Source organism: Pygoscelis adeliae, unplaced genomic scaffold (assembly GCF_000699105.1).
Source record: "Pygoscelis adeliae isolate BGI_AS28 unplaced genomic scaffold, ASM69910v1 Scaffold326, whole genome shotgun sequence".
Classification (NCBI taxonomy): domain Eukaryota; kingdom Metazoa; phylum Chordata; class Aves; order Sphenisciformes; family Spheniscidae; genus Pygoscelis; species Pygoscelis adeliae.
The window spans coordinates 23,989-37,381 of NW_008824937.1; the positions used below are offsets into that span (position 1 = coordinate 23,989).

Consider the following 13,393-nt stretch of genomic DNA (forward strand, 5'->3'; position numbering starts at 1 on the left):
CAACTCCGTTTCTGCTGCTGTTGCCATGCAAGTGCTATTTCTTAAAAAGGAAGAATTCCCCATTTGAACCCAACTCAACCCAAAGCTCAGACTTATGCACCACAGCACAAGACAATTAGCAGAAGTGCGGGTATGAGAGAGCTGTCACAGTTTCGGCCCTTGAGCAGAGTTTCTCCATAATTTGCAAATGTGAGAGACACGGAGAAGTGGCTAATGACTCTCCAAGTAGAGAAAGAAAATAAAGAACTCTCACTGGGATGAATACAGGATGCCAGCAAATACCATGCAGCAGCTTAAAGAAGCTGAACTGGGTTAACTGAAACAAATGCTTCAGGAACTGATCCTTTTCTTATCCACCCTGTTTAGAGGGAGACATTGCCAAACCTGCTGTGTCACGTTTATAACAGAAAGTTCTTACATACAGCTGAAAATATGCAAGTGAAAAAAAAAACATCATTCTTCTCTCCAACATCTGGTGTACAGACCACAGCTCTGACCAAACTGAAGAGCTTTGTATAATTAAAGCAATTCCAACAGTGGTCTGTGGCATAAACTCCATTACTACTCTATTATGTGGTCGCAGCCTGCAACCTCCAACAAGCTCCCGAACCGCACAAACAGGAGCGGGTCCACTTGGGGAAATGAGAAAACAAGAACTGAACCTGCACACAGAAACTAATTAGTAACACCAATTATTTAAACACTCGGCTTAACAGGAGAATTTCTCTAACATTAACAGCAGATGGTAAGAGCTCAGTAAGACATACACCGTTACACACTGGTTATTTTCTACACTAAATAGCAGCTTCTCTTACAAACTTGCATGAATTTTTAAACACCAGAAGTCTACAAGAATTCCTCGATCGCTTTAAATGGAGATTCTAGCAGTTCACAGGCTAAGCATTTAATTCATAAATATCCTGTAGACAGGATGTTCTAGAAATTCCATTTCAAAGACCATCGTTGCTTTCCAAACTTCTTGAGAGCTGCTGCTTTCCTCCCTGGGGGCTGTCATTCTCATGATAAACCACCATGTCCCAGCTGGAGGCTTAACCACGTGATTTGGAGCAGGACAAAAACCCCCCATTTGAAAGCAAAACAGATTCCCTTAGTCCTACTCTAAAGGAAAACTCATTCCTACCTCTTAATACTTTTTTAGCTCTTTCTTTTCACTGGCTTACAGTTATATTAAAGCGTGCCTTTAAGTCTGTGTCAATAATAGTGACAAGTGCATTTTTGCTTGAAGTCCAGTAGTGTTGCTTAATGCCTCTCTGCTGGAGCTTTTGAAATAAAGGGTTTGATTTACCAGAATGAAGTCAGTGAATAAGACGCATTCATCTAGATTCAAACAGTACAATTTTGGTTTAGAAAATATAGCAGCCCAGTTGAAATTAAGAGGACTAAATCCCTGGGGCACACTGAGAAGTATTCTCAGTTATAAAAAGAAGAGATCTATAGATTTTAATATGAAAAGATATCTACTTAGCTCTGCACAATCCGAAGCATAATATCAGGCTGCCCAGAGTTTTGAACAGATAGACGTTATTTTATGCAGACACGAGACTTCAGAGATGGTTATTACCATTCTAATTGCTCCAGTTAGCTCCTTTCAGCTAGTAACAGAGACATTGTAATGACTCTGAAGAACCACAGCTGGACTCATTCTCCTGTGCCTTCATTACAAGTTTTCTGCAGCTTCATCCACATGTCATGATCAGTTACGAAAACATCACATTTCAGTCCATGAACTCTACACTACTGTCCTTTTTGTTATTTGTCACAGATTCAATCTGAGTTAGTCCAGGAGAATGCCATTCCTGTACGCCAGTCCACGCCTGATAAGTTTTTTCAAGCTCCGCAGCATGTGAATTTGCACCGATACAAACGTAGTCACCACTAGCTCAGAGGAGTTCAGTGAACAAAAAGATGAGCAGTGACTAAAATCAGGATTATTCTCACTTAAATGATACTGATGGGATGACAGCACTTTTTCCTGGGCTTCTGTTTACTACTGCATGGAGACTCTGCAGCTGTGACTCACTGCACACTGCTCTGCATGCAAGAGTGCCAGGTAGGGAATGCAGACTGTTAGGTCTCAGCTCACGTCTATCTCCACAGCAAAGCACACAGCCATCTAGCTCCCCAGACCTCAATATTTAACTGCAAGAGAGGGTTTGGTCCAAATCCCATCCACTTCTTCTGATGGGCAGACGCATCCCATAACCACAAGGCATTCCCATGCCAGCAATACCTACAAGTGCTTCAAGCACACTCAATCATTTTGTCTTGGAGGTCTGTACGAAGCAGCTGGGAGCCAATCCTCAGTCTAGACGGGAGCTGAAAACAGCCCTGAAACGCGCACCTCTGATTTTAGCAAGAACCGACCGTTCTGCAGACACACAGTCCATTATTTTTTTCCCCAAGACTGTAAGATGGAATGGGAGTTGCTTTCTACTCCTCAGCTTACTGAACTGCAAAGGCAACAGTCTCCAACTACACAACAGCTTCTGGAATTCATTTACTGAAAAGCTTAGCGTACAAGTAGCCCCATGATTTTGGGATTCTCTGTGGTTAACCTGTGGGACAGTTACAGTAGCCCCTAGCAGTAGGTACACACCTGTGGTGATCAGCACCTCCACCACCAGCCACCTGTGGAAGAAAAAAAGAGGCTTGGTATTGGTAGTGTGTATCACCACGTACCAGCCAAGGTTAGTATTTGCTTTGAAGGCTGCAAACCTGTATGTGTCTTACAGAGGCCTTGCAGCACGCGCACACACTGTGGCATCGAGGCAGAGCCAGGCAGCCCGACGCTGCAAACTGAACACTCGGAAGAGAGCACTCGGGCAGTTTCAAGATTAGATACATGTTTGAAAAGGTTCTGCAGTCTTTCCAATTAAAACCCACTAAAACCATTTCTGAATTCAGAGAGTTGTAACTTGGGGATGGGCCTCAAGTAACTTTTAACTGTATTTAAAAAGTAGCATGGTTCACAACAGCTACAGATTCCAGCCTTTCTGAAATCATCAAGAAGATCTTCATGCTGGAACCTGGAGAATTTAGAAGGAGGAAAAAAGAGGCAGCGAGACTGGTCTGTTTCATGTAGGTTAGCAATGGTCCTCCATCTCCTGAAAAGTCAAAGTCATGCTCTGGAACCCCAAGAGAAAAGGTTTTAAAACTGTAAGGTGATGTCAGAAACCCCCATCTCTCAGAAGGAGCAAATGTTACCAACTCCTTGTCCAGAAGGCAGGAGCATGGGTTTGTCTCTAACAAACTGGAATGCCTCTTAAGAAAAGCACATGTTTTTGATAGGAACTGTGGAAATAGTCTCCTTCTGACCCTTTTATTTCTGGGGAACACGAAGGCACTTTGTGCTCAAAGCTCCTTCCATGCTGCTTAGGCAGTACATGAGTCTCAGAACACGAGCACGGGAATTGATGGCAGGCCTCAGATGGCAAGGCAAATCCCACAGCAATGTTTGAAATTCCCACAGGGTTACTGGCTCCCTGGAAGACACACTACTCTATGACTGCTTAAAAACAAGATACCATGTCACCACAGCAGGCTAAGGTCTCCACTGCAACAATCTGGCATTTCTGTATCCAGTGCATAAACCTACAGTAGTCTTTGCGAGATTTATACAAAGCACTGCCTCAGAAATAATCACGGAGACTGTCAGTACCCAGCATAGATTCATTTCAGGCTTTTTAGGTGTTTCTGAGGAATTCTGTTCTCACCCTCAAGAGAAAGGCAGGACAAGGGACTTTTCCTCTTGTACTTCAGTAAGGCAAACCCCGTTATTTCGGATCAGGAAAAAAAAAACCAACCAACCAAGCCCACAATCCAGTACCTTCTGCCAATTTCAAATCCTGACCTTCCTGGAATCAGCAGCATCCTATACACTGCTGGGTTTTTGAATAGGAGTGTGTCCTAGCCCAAATAGACTTGTTTTCTTTGCAGATATGCATAGAGGGAAGTAATAAAATACAGACACTGTTGCCGATTTATCTTCTTTGTTCCATAATTTGTACCCCATTCTCTCACAAAGAGCTGATTACTGTAGTTGTCAACACGCATATGAAGAACAGCGAGTACGCTCCAACAAAAAGCATAATCATTGCCTGCTGATGTCGGAGCAAGAACTTATGGGAAGCGGGAAAGGATGAGAAGTTCAGCAGCTTCGGGCTGCAAACGTACAGCTGATGCAGCATATTGGGCGATGGATGCAGCTGCAGGCAGGTGCTTCTTTGTCAAAGGGAAGCGTGACAATTCTAGGGGACCAGAGGGTGGCTTCTAAGCACAAACAGGTGGTTGCCGGTTCAAAACAACTTTGGGGGATGGCACACCACCATCATGCAGCACCTTTCCTATCTCCTTGGACAGAAAAACAAAAGAAAACAAACAACGAACAAGACACACCAAAACCATTATCACCTCCCTGCACTTTAGGAAAATACTGCATACCTTCAACATGTCTCCTCACGGTCCATACAGCATTGGGGTTACCAGGCAGCTCTGAGACGGCCATTTCAGATACCTAAGAGTAAACAAGAACAAGGTTCTCTTGCAAACAGACGTTCAGACTTACCACAGTAAGTCACCAAAACACCAGCAGTTTTTAAGCTTTCCCACAACTGGGCAGGAAAGCTAGTAATTCCCAATTCTGATGCCCTCTCCCCCATGCCAGACGTGCTATGGGGTAGAATACATTCAGCAATGATACAGCAACATTAGAGCTCTGGATGATCAGCTTTAAAAGAAGGTCACCTGCCCCCAGCAGAGATCAGCAGCAGCAGCTGGCAGAGACACCAGGAATGTTCCAGCTCAATACACCCAAGTATTAGAGGAGACAAAATGCAGGTGGTTGGAGTCAACTGAACAAAAGCCTTTGAGACTGTAAGAGCAAGCAGTACCACCCTTCTATTTCCAAGAAGCAAGCCTAGAGAAAGTTGTTCTCCAGACTACGGCAAAAGGAGAATCCCTTCATTTCAGCAGCCATATTTCAACAATTTTCTCCCACCGTCCTCGCCTCTCAAGCTGTTCTTCTAAAGTGCTGGAAGTCTTACCTCAAGTCCATGCCTTAGAACCCTCAGAGATGACCGGGGCCCCCGACCACAAGCCACATACAACTGGGGTGTGTCTTCATTGGCCAGATCAGCTATCTGCGTGGAGAAATAGCGTCAAACAATACCCACAAGAAGAGAAAATAAAACTAAGCTATATATGCCACACTACTGCTTTAAGAATGTTTTTTTTCAGACACTGAAAACAGTAAAGATGCCATAGGGTGTACCATCTGCTGCCCTGAAATAATGTCGAGTTTTAACCAAACTCACTGCAGAGCAGAGAACCGGGTCTGACGGTCAACAGAGGAGCAGCACAGGACTGCTGGCTGACACCCTGTGTCCAGATATATATTTATCACCACAGGAATCAAAGGCTGCCAGGCCAGGTACCAGCCTTAGGCAGCTGCCTGAGAATTTAGCGGACTTGCTTTTCTATCAGCATTTAGTATAGAGCGGTATTTCTGGAAACCTAGGATAATGTAGCTTTGGTGACTCCGCTTACACAGAAATATTCCGCAGAAAAGCAAAGAAAAAAATCATGCATCTATGATCAATTCCTCTGCAAACAAGAAAGACTCACTTATGTGGTGAATGGGAGCTTGCCGATGGCAACGTACCTGACAACACAGAATAGGAGACAAACTGTCCAACTCATCCACCAGCACCAGGTTTTTGAGAGGTCGTGGCTGAAAAAAGAACGTATCTCCTTCCTCAAGAGGCATGGCAGAAGAGAACTCTGGCTCCTCATCATCGTCGCCCAGGTGAGCTATCTGGTACAGGTAACTTGAGACAGAAAGCAAGAGCAACAGCATGTTCAGTGCAAAGCTCATGTAGCCTTCTCTAAGAAAGCCTTAGCCAAATATTCAGTAGGCAGCAGGGAGGAGAGAAATCCTTCCCTACATTATACAGCTATTAAAATTGAGCCTCAGGGATCGTCTTCTTGGTGACGAGATGTTTAAAGGAAATCAGAGGTCTGCAAAAAAACCCAAACAAAAAACCCACGAAAAATCCCCCACCACAACCTCCTCCCCCCAGTCTTCTCATTTGTCGCTGTCACTGGCAAGGTATCCCAGTTTCAGCGTTTTCTCTGTTTACCCTTGAGCCTTTCAGATATTCTTGTGTTAGAGCCAAAGCACCAATTGACAGCTGAGGCCAACAGCAAGGCCAATGGCTAAGACTACAACTCCACAGTTATCTGTTTTATTGGAATACTCTCACCTCATTATTTTTAACCGCATTCCCTATTCCATTTTATGAGCCTAAATATCACAACAATCAAGTTAAACTTCAGGGGAAAAAAAACAAAACCAGAAAGACAGACTGATTTACTTCGTGGTTTTAACAGAGCTCAAATGAATATGGCTTCCTCGAGAGCTTGGTTTATACAACCCAATTCAGATTCACTCCAGTAAACCGGCTGGAGCTCCCTCAGGTGGCTGACTGCAGGTGTAGGCAGAAAAGAGTATAAATCTCCATTCCTGTGAATCCCCCACTTAGACACTGTTAAGCCATCTTCAAAAGGTGTGCAAAGTCTTCTCTGAGAGTTTAGAATACTCTAGAACCCCAAACATGAATAGAGAAAGCCCTCACGTATACACCTATTAAGGAAAGGACCGCAGTTACTGATAACAAACCCTATCTACTCCTGAGTGGGCCATAACACACAAAAGTTCAATGAAAACTGTCAAACTAATTAAAAGATAATTCATCTGGATAGATGATGGACCCTATATGAACTGCAAGGGCTCAATTCTTCCAAAAGATACTGCAACAGCACGTAATCTTTTGTTCTCTGCACTGTAATATCTAATCTGGGTTCAAACAACAAAAAAATTCCCCCATCCAGTCATAGTTTAAACCAATTGTTCTGCTCAAGCCATGTGAACAAAGCATTAATTTACCCATTAAAACAGAGGTGTTGTCTTTGTATGTTCAGTAAGTTCAAGGGTCAGTTTGCAGTCCCGAACAGAAACAGTCTGTTTCAGGGGAAAAATGCTGACATAAAATTGTTTACTCACTGGTTTCCAAATTCAGATGCCACAAAGAGAAACCCTGTCTTCAGCACACACATGGCAGCAGCGACAGGAACAGTGTCAAAGTACTTCAGTCGAATCTCTGTTACCTGAAAGCAGAGGAAGATGTGACTGTGCTAGCAAAGTACTAGAGCTGTACATGTGTGATTTAATAATAATTAATAATAATTTAAAAAAAGCGCTGCCTAGCCATCCCCTCCAAAGAAAGGAAGCAAGAGAGTGGGCCAGGCATAACCACATCAGTAGTTTGGGGCAGCAGGTTACAAATCACAAAATCCAGCAGATTATTTTGAACACACAAGTCAGACTGCCTGTTTTATTCTAAGACTTTCTGGCTTTGGTAACACTGAGTCAGTCTGGAAAAAAAAACGCTGCGAAAATAGCAAGCTGTCTAAAAGAAAGAAGAAATTTACTTCACTGAACACCAGCCATTCCCCAACACATGAAAAATTAACTGTCCTGAGCAAACTTTCTCATTTGATATGTTCGCAATAGCTCCTGGTGAAACATCCAAGAACAATCTTAAGACACGTAACGACGCTACACAATCATCCCTTGTACCAAATCTGACGTGTAGATAAAAGAGGAACTAACATTCAACATTTACTCAAAAAACCCAACTGATTCACTGCAGCAGAGATCTTTTCATTGCAAAATACTAGGACAAGCAGCAGCAAGCCACTTCAAGCTTGTTATTTCAACTCATGGATCAGCTGTACCAAGCTATCCACCTCCATTTGCAAAAGACTGATTGTAGCACGTAAATATTCAATTAAGAGATGAAATAGAGAGCACCTACTGCGATCAAGAGAAACTAAGTTCCCCAGAATTAGTTTCTGGAATACCCTCTAGCAGGTTCATGGACCACACTTCACACCTTTTGAAGAAAGGACCGCCTGCAGAACATCTAAAATATGCCCAAGTGACTCTGCAGCATAATTCTCACAGGGTTTTGCAAACCTTGCGCTGTGTCTCTATATGAGTAAACACCAGTTACAACTGCAGGTATAACTGTATTACAAATCACGTAAAACACGCGCCATTACACAGCTAAAACCACAATACTAAATATTTATCACTTTAGAGAATCCTAAGGGCTCTTCTCAATGAATGCTTTTGTTGTTCTTCACGCGACGCTTACCATGTCTTCATCAGTCTCCAGAGTAATTTTGAAGATGTCTCCCTGCTCTGTCTGGGCCAGGAAGAAGAACATGGACTTGGTCTTGTGTGTAGCAGAGCAGACAAAAATCATACCTCTCTCTGGGTCATCCAAGTCATTCTGTCGAGAAAGAAAGCAGAGGTCATTGGTGGAATTACCCGGGAAGTGCAGATGGGATTTCACTGACCAAAGTATTTCCATTTCACAGGTGCCTTAAGAGCTGACAGTATGCGAGGAGGCTTTTAACACAAAGCACGTCCCCCCCGTTACATCCGTAGTTAACCCTTGGTACATCTCTGCCCCAGCAGGAAATACATTTCTAAGACGCTGTGCCTCAGCATTCCCCCTCCTATCTTTTTTGCCCTCCTCCCTGGAAAATTCTCTCGCGTATCAAAGCCAAACACGGAGGCAAGGGCTTGCAGTCCACATACAGCTGGTTTTGAGCACCTGACCCTTGGCAGGTGTTCACAGCGCTGTCAAAGCACACAACGATCTGCAATACCAGAGGAGGAACCAGCCTTAGACCTAACAGAGCAGCTGTCAAATTCACCTGCATACACTATGGCAACCATGACTCACCATCTCGAGTACTCCTATCTTACACCGACGGCGCTGCCACTCTGGTGCCTGATCAGAGTCTCTGGAGTATCTCCAGCATAAATCTCAGAGAAGAGACATGAACCAAGCTCATCACTTCAGGCCATGCCCACCCACGTCTTCCCTCACAGGTAACATGCAGCCAGGAAGGTAGATGATAGGCCAACACACTTTTAAATCCTTTTTCCTTACTTTAAAACCTCCCTGACGCCTTTAACCTTGAAAGGCAAATACCAAGCATTCATTTAGGACTGACAAAGATAATCTTAAAAAAAGGGTAGGAATCCCAAAATTCTCACCCGTCTCCTGGGAATTGGGCATCTGATATCAGGCTGATCACCAAAGTTTTTATAAGTAATATAGTTTTCAGAACAGATCAGCACCCCGCTAGGTCCATCAGAACCACCAGGAACTGGAACACAAAAAAGAAACATTATTATGAGAAAAGCCCTTACCACAGACCTGCCTGCCTGCAGAACACTGATTTTGGTTTTCTTTAAAGCAACAGTTTCCATTGCTCTGTATCACCCTGCATATGTAAATCTACTCTTATTGAAGGGGAAGACAAAACACCGAGTACAGCTTCCTGGGTCGGTGTAAGAATCGATGTAAGAACAGATGGAACTGGGTGACCAGGAAGGAGAAAAAGGAAGGATGCGACAAATGGCTTATGTTTCATCCTTCATGGCTTATTCTCGTCTAAAAAGCCACGACATGCCCCAAATACCACATTAGCAACTTGTCAGATAAACACAACCCTTGGGCTACTGGCATGTTTGCTTGCTGTCAAAAAGATCTGCCAGATGGTTTTCTGCCATATCTTTCATTTTTAGAGCATGTTTTTTAAAATGCTTCTATTGAAATCCCAGCGTAACAGAAGAGATCATCAAAATAGTAGCAGCGATCAAATCCAGCCCAATATCTGGTGTCTGTCAGCTGCCTACGGAAGATGCAACAACAGGGCGAGCGTATCAGGATGCTCTCCTAGCTTAGCTTCCTTTGTGCTTGGAGAGGAAGCTGCAGCAGTTTCCCAGGTCAAAGGTGTTAGGTCAGCTTTGCATCCAATCCCTGTAAATGGGCTTTTAGTCCATGGATTCATTCTACTGCCTTTTGAATGCATATCAGCTCCTGGAATCCCGTGCAAGAGAGCACAACAGCACCTACGCACTACCTAAAAATACACGCTTTTGCATCTGCTACCAGCTAATTTCAGTTAGTATCTCTTAGCTTCGGAATCCAGAGAATAACCAGAATACATCTAAAAGAAGAGAGATGAGGAACACTTTCAAACCGCAGCTCTATCTAGGAATCCTTGCGTATTTCCACGTGTGAACCACCACCCAGACTAAGGGCTCAGCCTACCATCGAAACAACTCCTAAGACACAAAGCGTATTGATTCTGTTTCCCTGGGGAATGGGAACCAAGTAGGAAAATGACTTGGCGGCCAGGTGGGCAGCACCTGTTATAAGGAAGTTGCCGTGCTCTTCCAAGGGCTCGCTGTATTTCCTAACGACGTGGTTCAAACCCAAGTCCAGTTCGTAAAAGGTCAACGTCTGCTGTGTGTTGGCTGCCGCTTCTCCTGTTGGATCATTGTCTGCTTCCTAGAACAGAACACATGAAAGTGTCTTTCAGGAAAGGTACCGAAGGAGGAGCAATGTTGATGCATCAGGAAACAGGTTTGAGTAACATTAGAATGGAAGTCCAAAAGGCGGCTTGCTGGAAGAGGCACATAAAAAGGTTCAGAGGAAGAAAATACGCACTTTTGCAGCTGAACAGCAAGAATTTAAGAACCACCAAGACAGAAGCAGCCAACGTTCCCCGCCTCCACAGACAGATTAAGAACAGAAGAGGCACGACAAAGCTCAAAAGGCAGCCAAGGGAGATCAAGTTCTTCTCACCTCATAATCCATTTCCAGACAAGCAAACATCGGGTTTTCAAATCCCACATCGACTCCCACCACGTGGTAGACCAAGGTATTGGCCTTGTGGGCTTCCAGCGGGGAGGAAATGGTGAGACGAGCAGCAGCATCTCTGTTCAAGATATACACCAGCTTCTGCTTTTCGATCGCACCTGCAAGAAAAGGACAACAGCACCTGAAGCACATCACCTGGTGATCAAATCTGGTCACACCTGCAGCCCAATACCAATGTAAGACTTTGCAAGAGAACGTCAGTGTTGCTTCTGCTGAAGTTCACCATTGGTATTTATCTCTGTGCCACCAATTAACTCCGAACGTCTCATTTTTCATGTTTCAGGCCACAAGCACAAATGACAACTCCAGCTCTTTAAAGCCAAAGACTGACCCGTCAGGCTACATCCATCTACCCAATATTCAATCTACAATGGCTACAGGCAGATCTACTCACTCATTCCACCACACAGGAGATGACAGACTGCAGGGAAGCAAAAACAACTTGAAAACAGCCAGATGTTCCACCACTTAAAGCAATTTGGCAAAGAGACCTTTCCTCAGAAATATTTTAACTAAAAAAAAAAACCGTATTCTTGCCTGATACACAGCATCCACAACATAGCAAACACTCATCACCCTTAACTATCAATGTGAACGGCACGACTGCGACGGTGCTACCTTCTCAGCCGTGAAAACAAGACTTGTGAGAAAGGAGACGATGTTATTTATTGTTATTCCCGATATAAAGGGGCACTGTTCAACTACCTATCATTGCAAGTCCCTGCTCTCGGCGTGCAGGAAAGCAGCATCGCACAAAGCCGGCTACGGCCAGCTGAGGAAGTTCATGTACCAAGTAACTAAGACACCTCATGATAAATCTTATAAAAAAAAAGTTACCCAAGTGTCCTTCTACCTGTGAAGCCTGATGAGAAACGCATCTAGCCGTCTCCACGATGAGTCTCAGAGGAGAGACACGAGTTCCTAACATCACTGCAGGGAGCAGTGATGACTGACTGACTACGCTGTAGTGCCAACGCCTGCAATCCCCAACTTCTCTCCCAAACATCACACTCCAGGACTCTGCGCACCGCTAGGCGAGCTGGCCTCTTTCCGAATCGTTTTGGCCCTGCGTTAGAATTAATTTGTGCAATTCCATCAGCGTCAAAGAACTATTCTGAATGCCTGCATTCTCCTTGACGCGTCTCATAGCCTAACAAACCGCCCGAGAAGAAACGCTTCCAATTATACCTGGCAGAAACTCGCTCCAAAACAAACATCCCTGAGACAGGAGGAAAAAAAATAAGGAGAAGACAAGCCGACGGGCCAACTTACTGATCATGACGGCGCGGCCCTTTGGGTCTACAGCCAAGTACTGGCCTGGAACGATTCTGCGACACCCGCTCTTGCCAAAGGTTTCCTGATGAATCTTCTCAAACACGTTCTTTGAGGGCTGGTACTCCAGAATAACAATGCGTCCCGAATCGCTGCCCACGACGATATAGTCTTTGGTCCCACCTGTCAGCCTGAAGGCCATGAGGGAGCGAATGACTCCGAACACTTCCACGGTCAGCAGGGTGTGAACCTTCCCTGTGTTGGGATCCGGGCGGAGCAATTCCAGAATCTTGCCCCGGGAAACAACAATTTCTTGTTGTTTGGTTCCTAAAGAACCCGAAACATAAAGAAGAGTTAGCAACAACACAGCAGAACGTGCAATTTCAAGAAGCACCGTAAGAAAGACGATAAAACTTCACGACTACTGAATGCCAAAGAGTTTTGCTACGGAAGAATTCGAAGCAACTTGTTCACCACGCTGGGTGCCACTATTGTTTGAGCATCTTTTAGCAGACCAGAAAGGGGACAAAATACTGAATTAAATCTATAATCGAGCCAAACTTCTCTCGATCCTTCCACAAGTTACAACAGCTCGAGTAACACGCTCAAGAGCAAATGATAATATACCAGCGAAAAAAAGGCTATAACAAACAAATGCCAAAGGGTTTTAACAAGTGCTAAAACAAACACCTTTTTTCCTCTACTACCCAAAAGAGCGCAAGCCAAGATGCGCGAAGGGAGGAGAAAATTACCTGAGAAATTGCCATGGATAGCATAGCTAATGCCGGTGGCACGCTGCAAGGTCAGGTTGTAGAGAAACATGCTGGCAACGGGTTCGCTTCACCTGCTCGTAGCTCCACTCGGTCTGCAAGACGCAGAACAAAAACATATACTCTGTAAAAACAAAGCCTTCCATAGGCAGGGGGAGAGAACCACCGCCCTCTCGCTTGCCTGCATGGACCACTTTACATCAGAAGGCTTACTGCCGCCCAGCCAAAGTTATTTGGCATTTAGTAATTCCACGAGGCAAAAGGCTCTCCCAAAGGTAGCCAGGCTGCCGAGCGGCAGCCGGGCTCCGTACGGCCGCCTGACTGATCAGGGCTTCCCGCTCATTACTTCCCTCACGGTTTTATTTGTTCAGAAACCAAACGCAGTTAGCGAGTCCCGTGACAACACTGCGCCCTTACACCTCGCTGATCTCGCCGTTTCCCTTAACGCGAGCCAAGCTACCCGCAACAGCTTGGGGCGAGCACCCGAGTGGACGCCCTTCCCCGGGGCTGGGGCGGGGGCGGGCC

The 13,393-nt window shown here is 44.8% G+C and overlaps 1 protein-coding gene across 1 annotated transcript in view; it reads right to left on the reverse strand.

Annotated features, from left to right (window-relative positions):
* The window catches only part of SF3B3 (splicing factor 3b, subunit 3, 130kDa), a 29,799-nt gene extending 16,826 nt beyond the window's left edge, over positions 1-12,973 (reverse strand). The window contains exons 1-10 of the mRNA XM_009325357.1: positions 12,851-12,973; positions 12,099-12,425; positions 10,752-10,924; positions 10,313-10,454; positions 9,152-9,264; positions 8,238-8,375; positions 7,082-7,185; positions 5,681-5,846; positions 5,064-5,159; positions 4,462-4,534 (exon numbers count right to left, since the gene is read on the reverse strand). Of these exons, the coding sequence (XP_009323632.1) occupies positions 4,462-4,534; positions 5,064-5,159; positions 5,681-5,846; positions 7,082-7,185; positions 8,238-8,375; positions 9,152-9,264; positions 10,313-10,454; positions 10,752-10,924; positions 12,099-12,425; positions 12,851-12,920 (1,402 nt within the window). The 5' untranslated portion in view covers positions 12,921-12,973. The remainder of the gene's footprint in view (positions 1-4,461; positions 4,535-5,063; positions 5,160-5,680; positions 5,847-7,081; positions 7,186-8,237; positions 8,376-9,151; positions 9,265-10,312; positions 10,455-10,751; positions 10,925-12,098; positions 12,426-12,850) is intronic.
* Between the last annotated feature and the right edge of the window lie 420 nt (positions 12,974-13,393).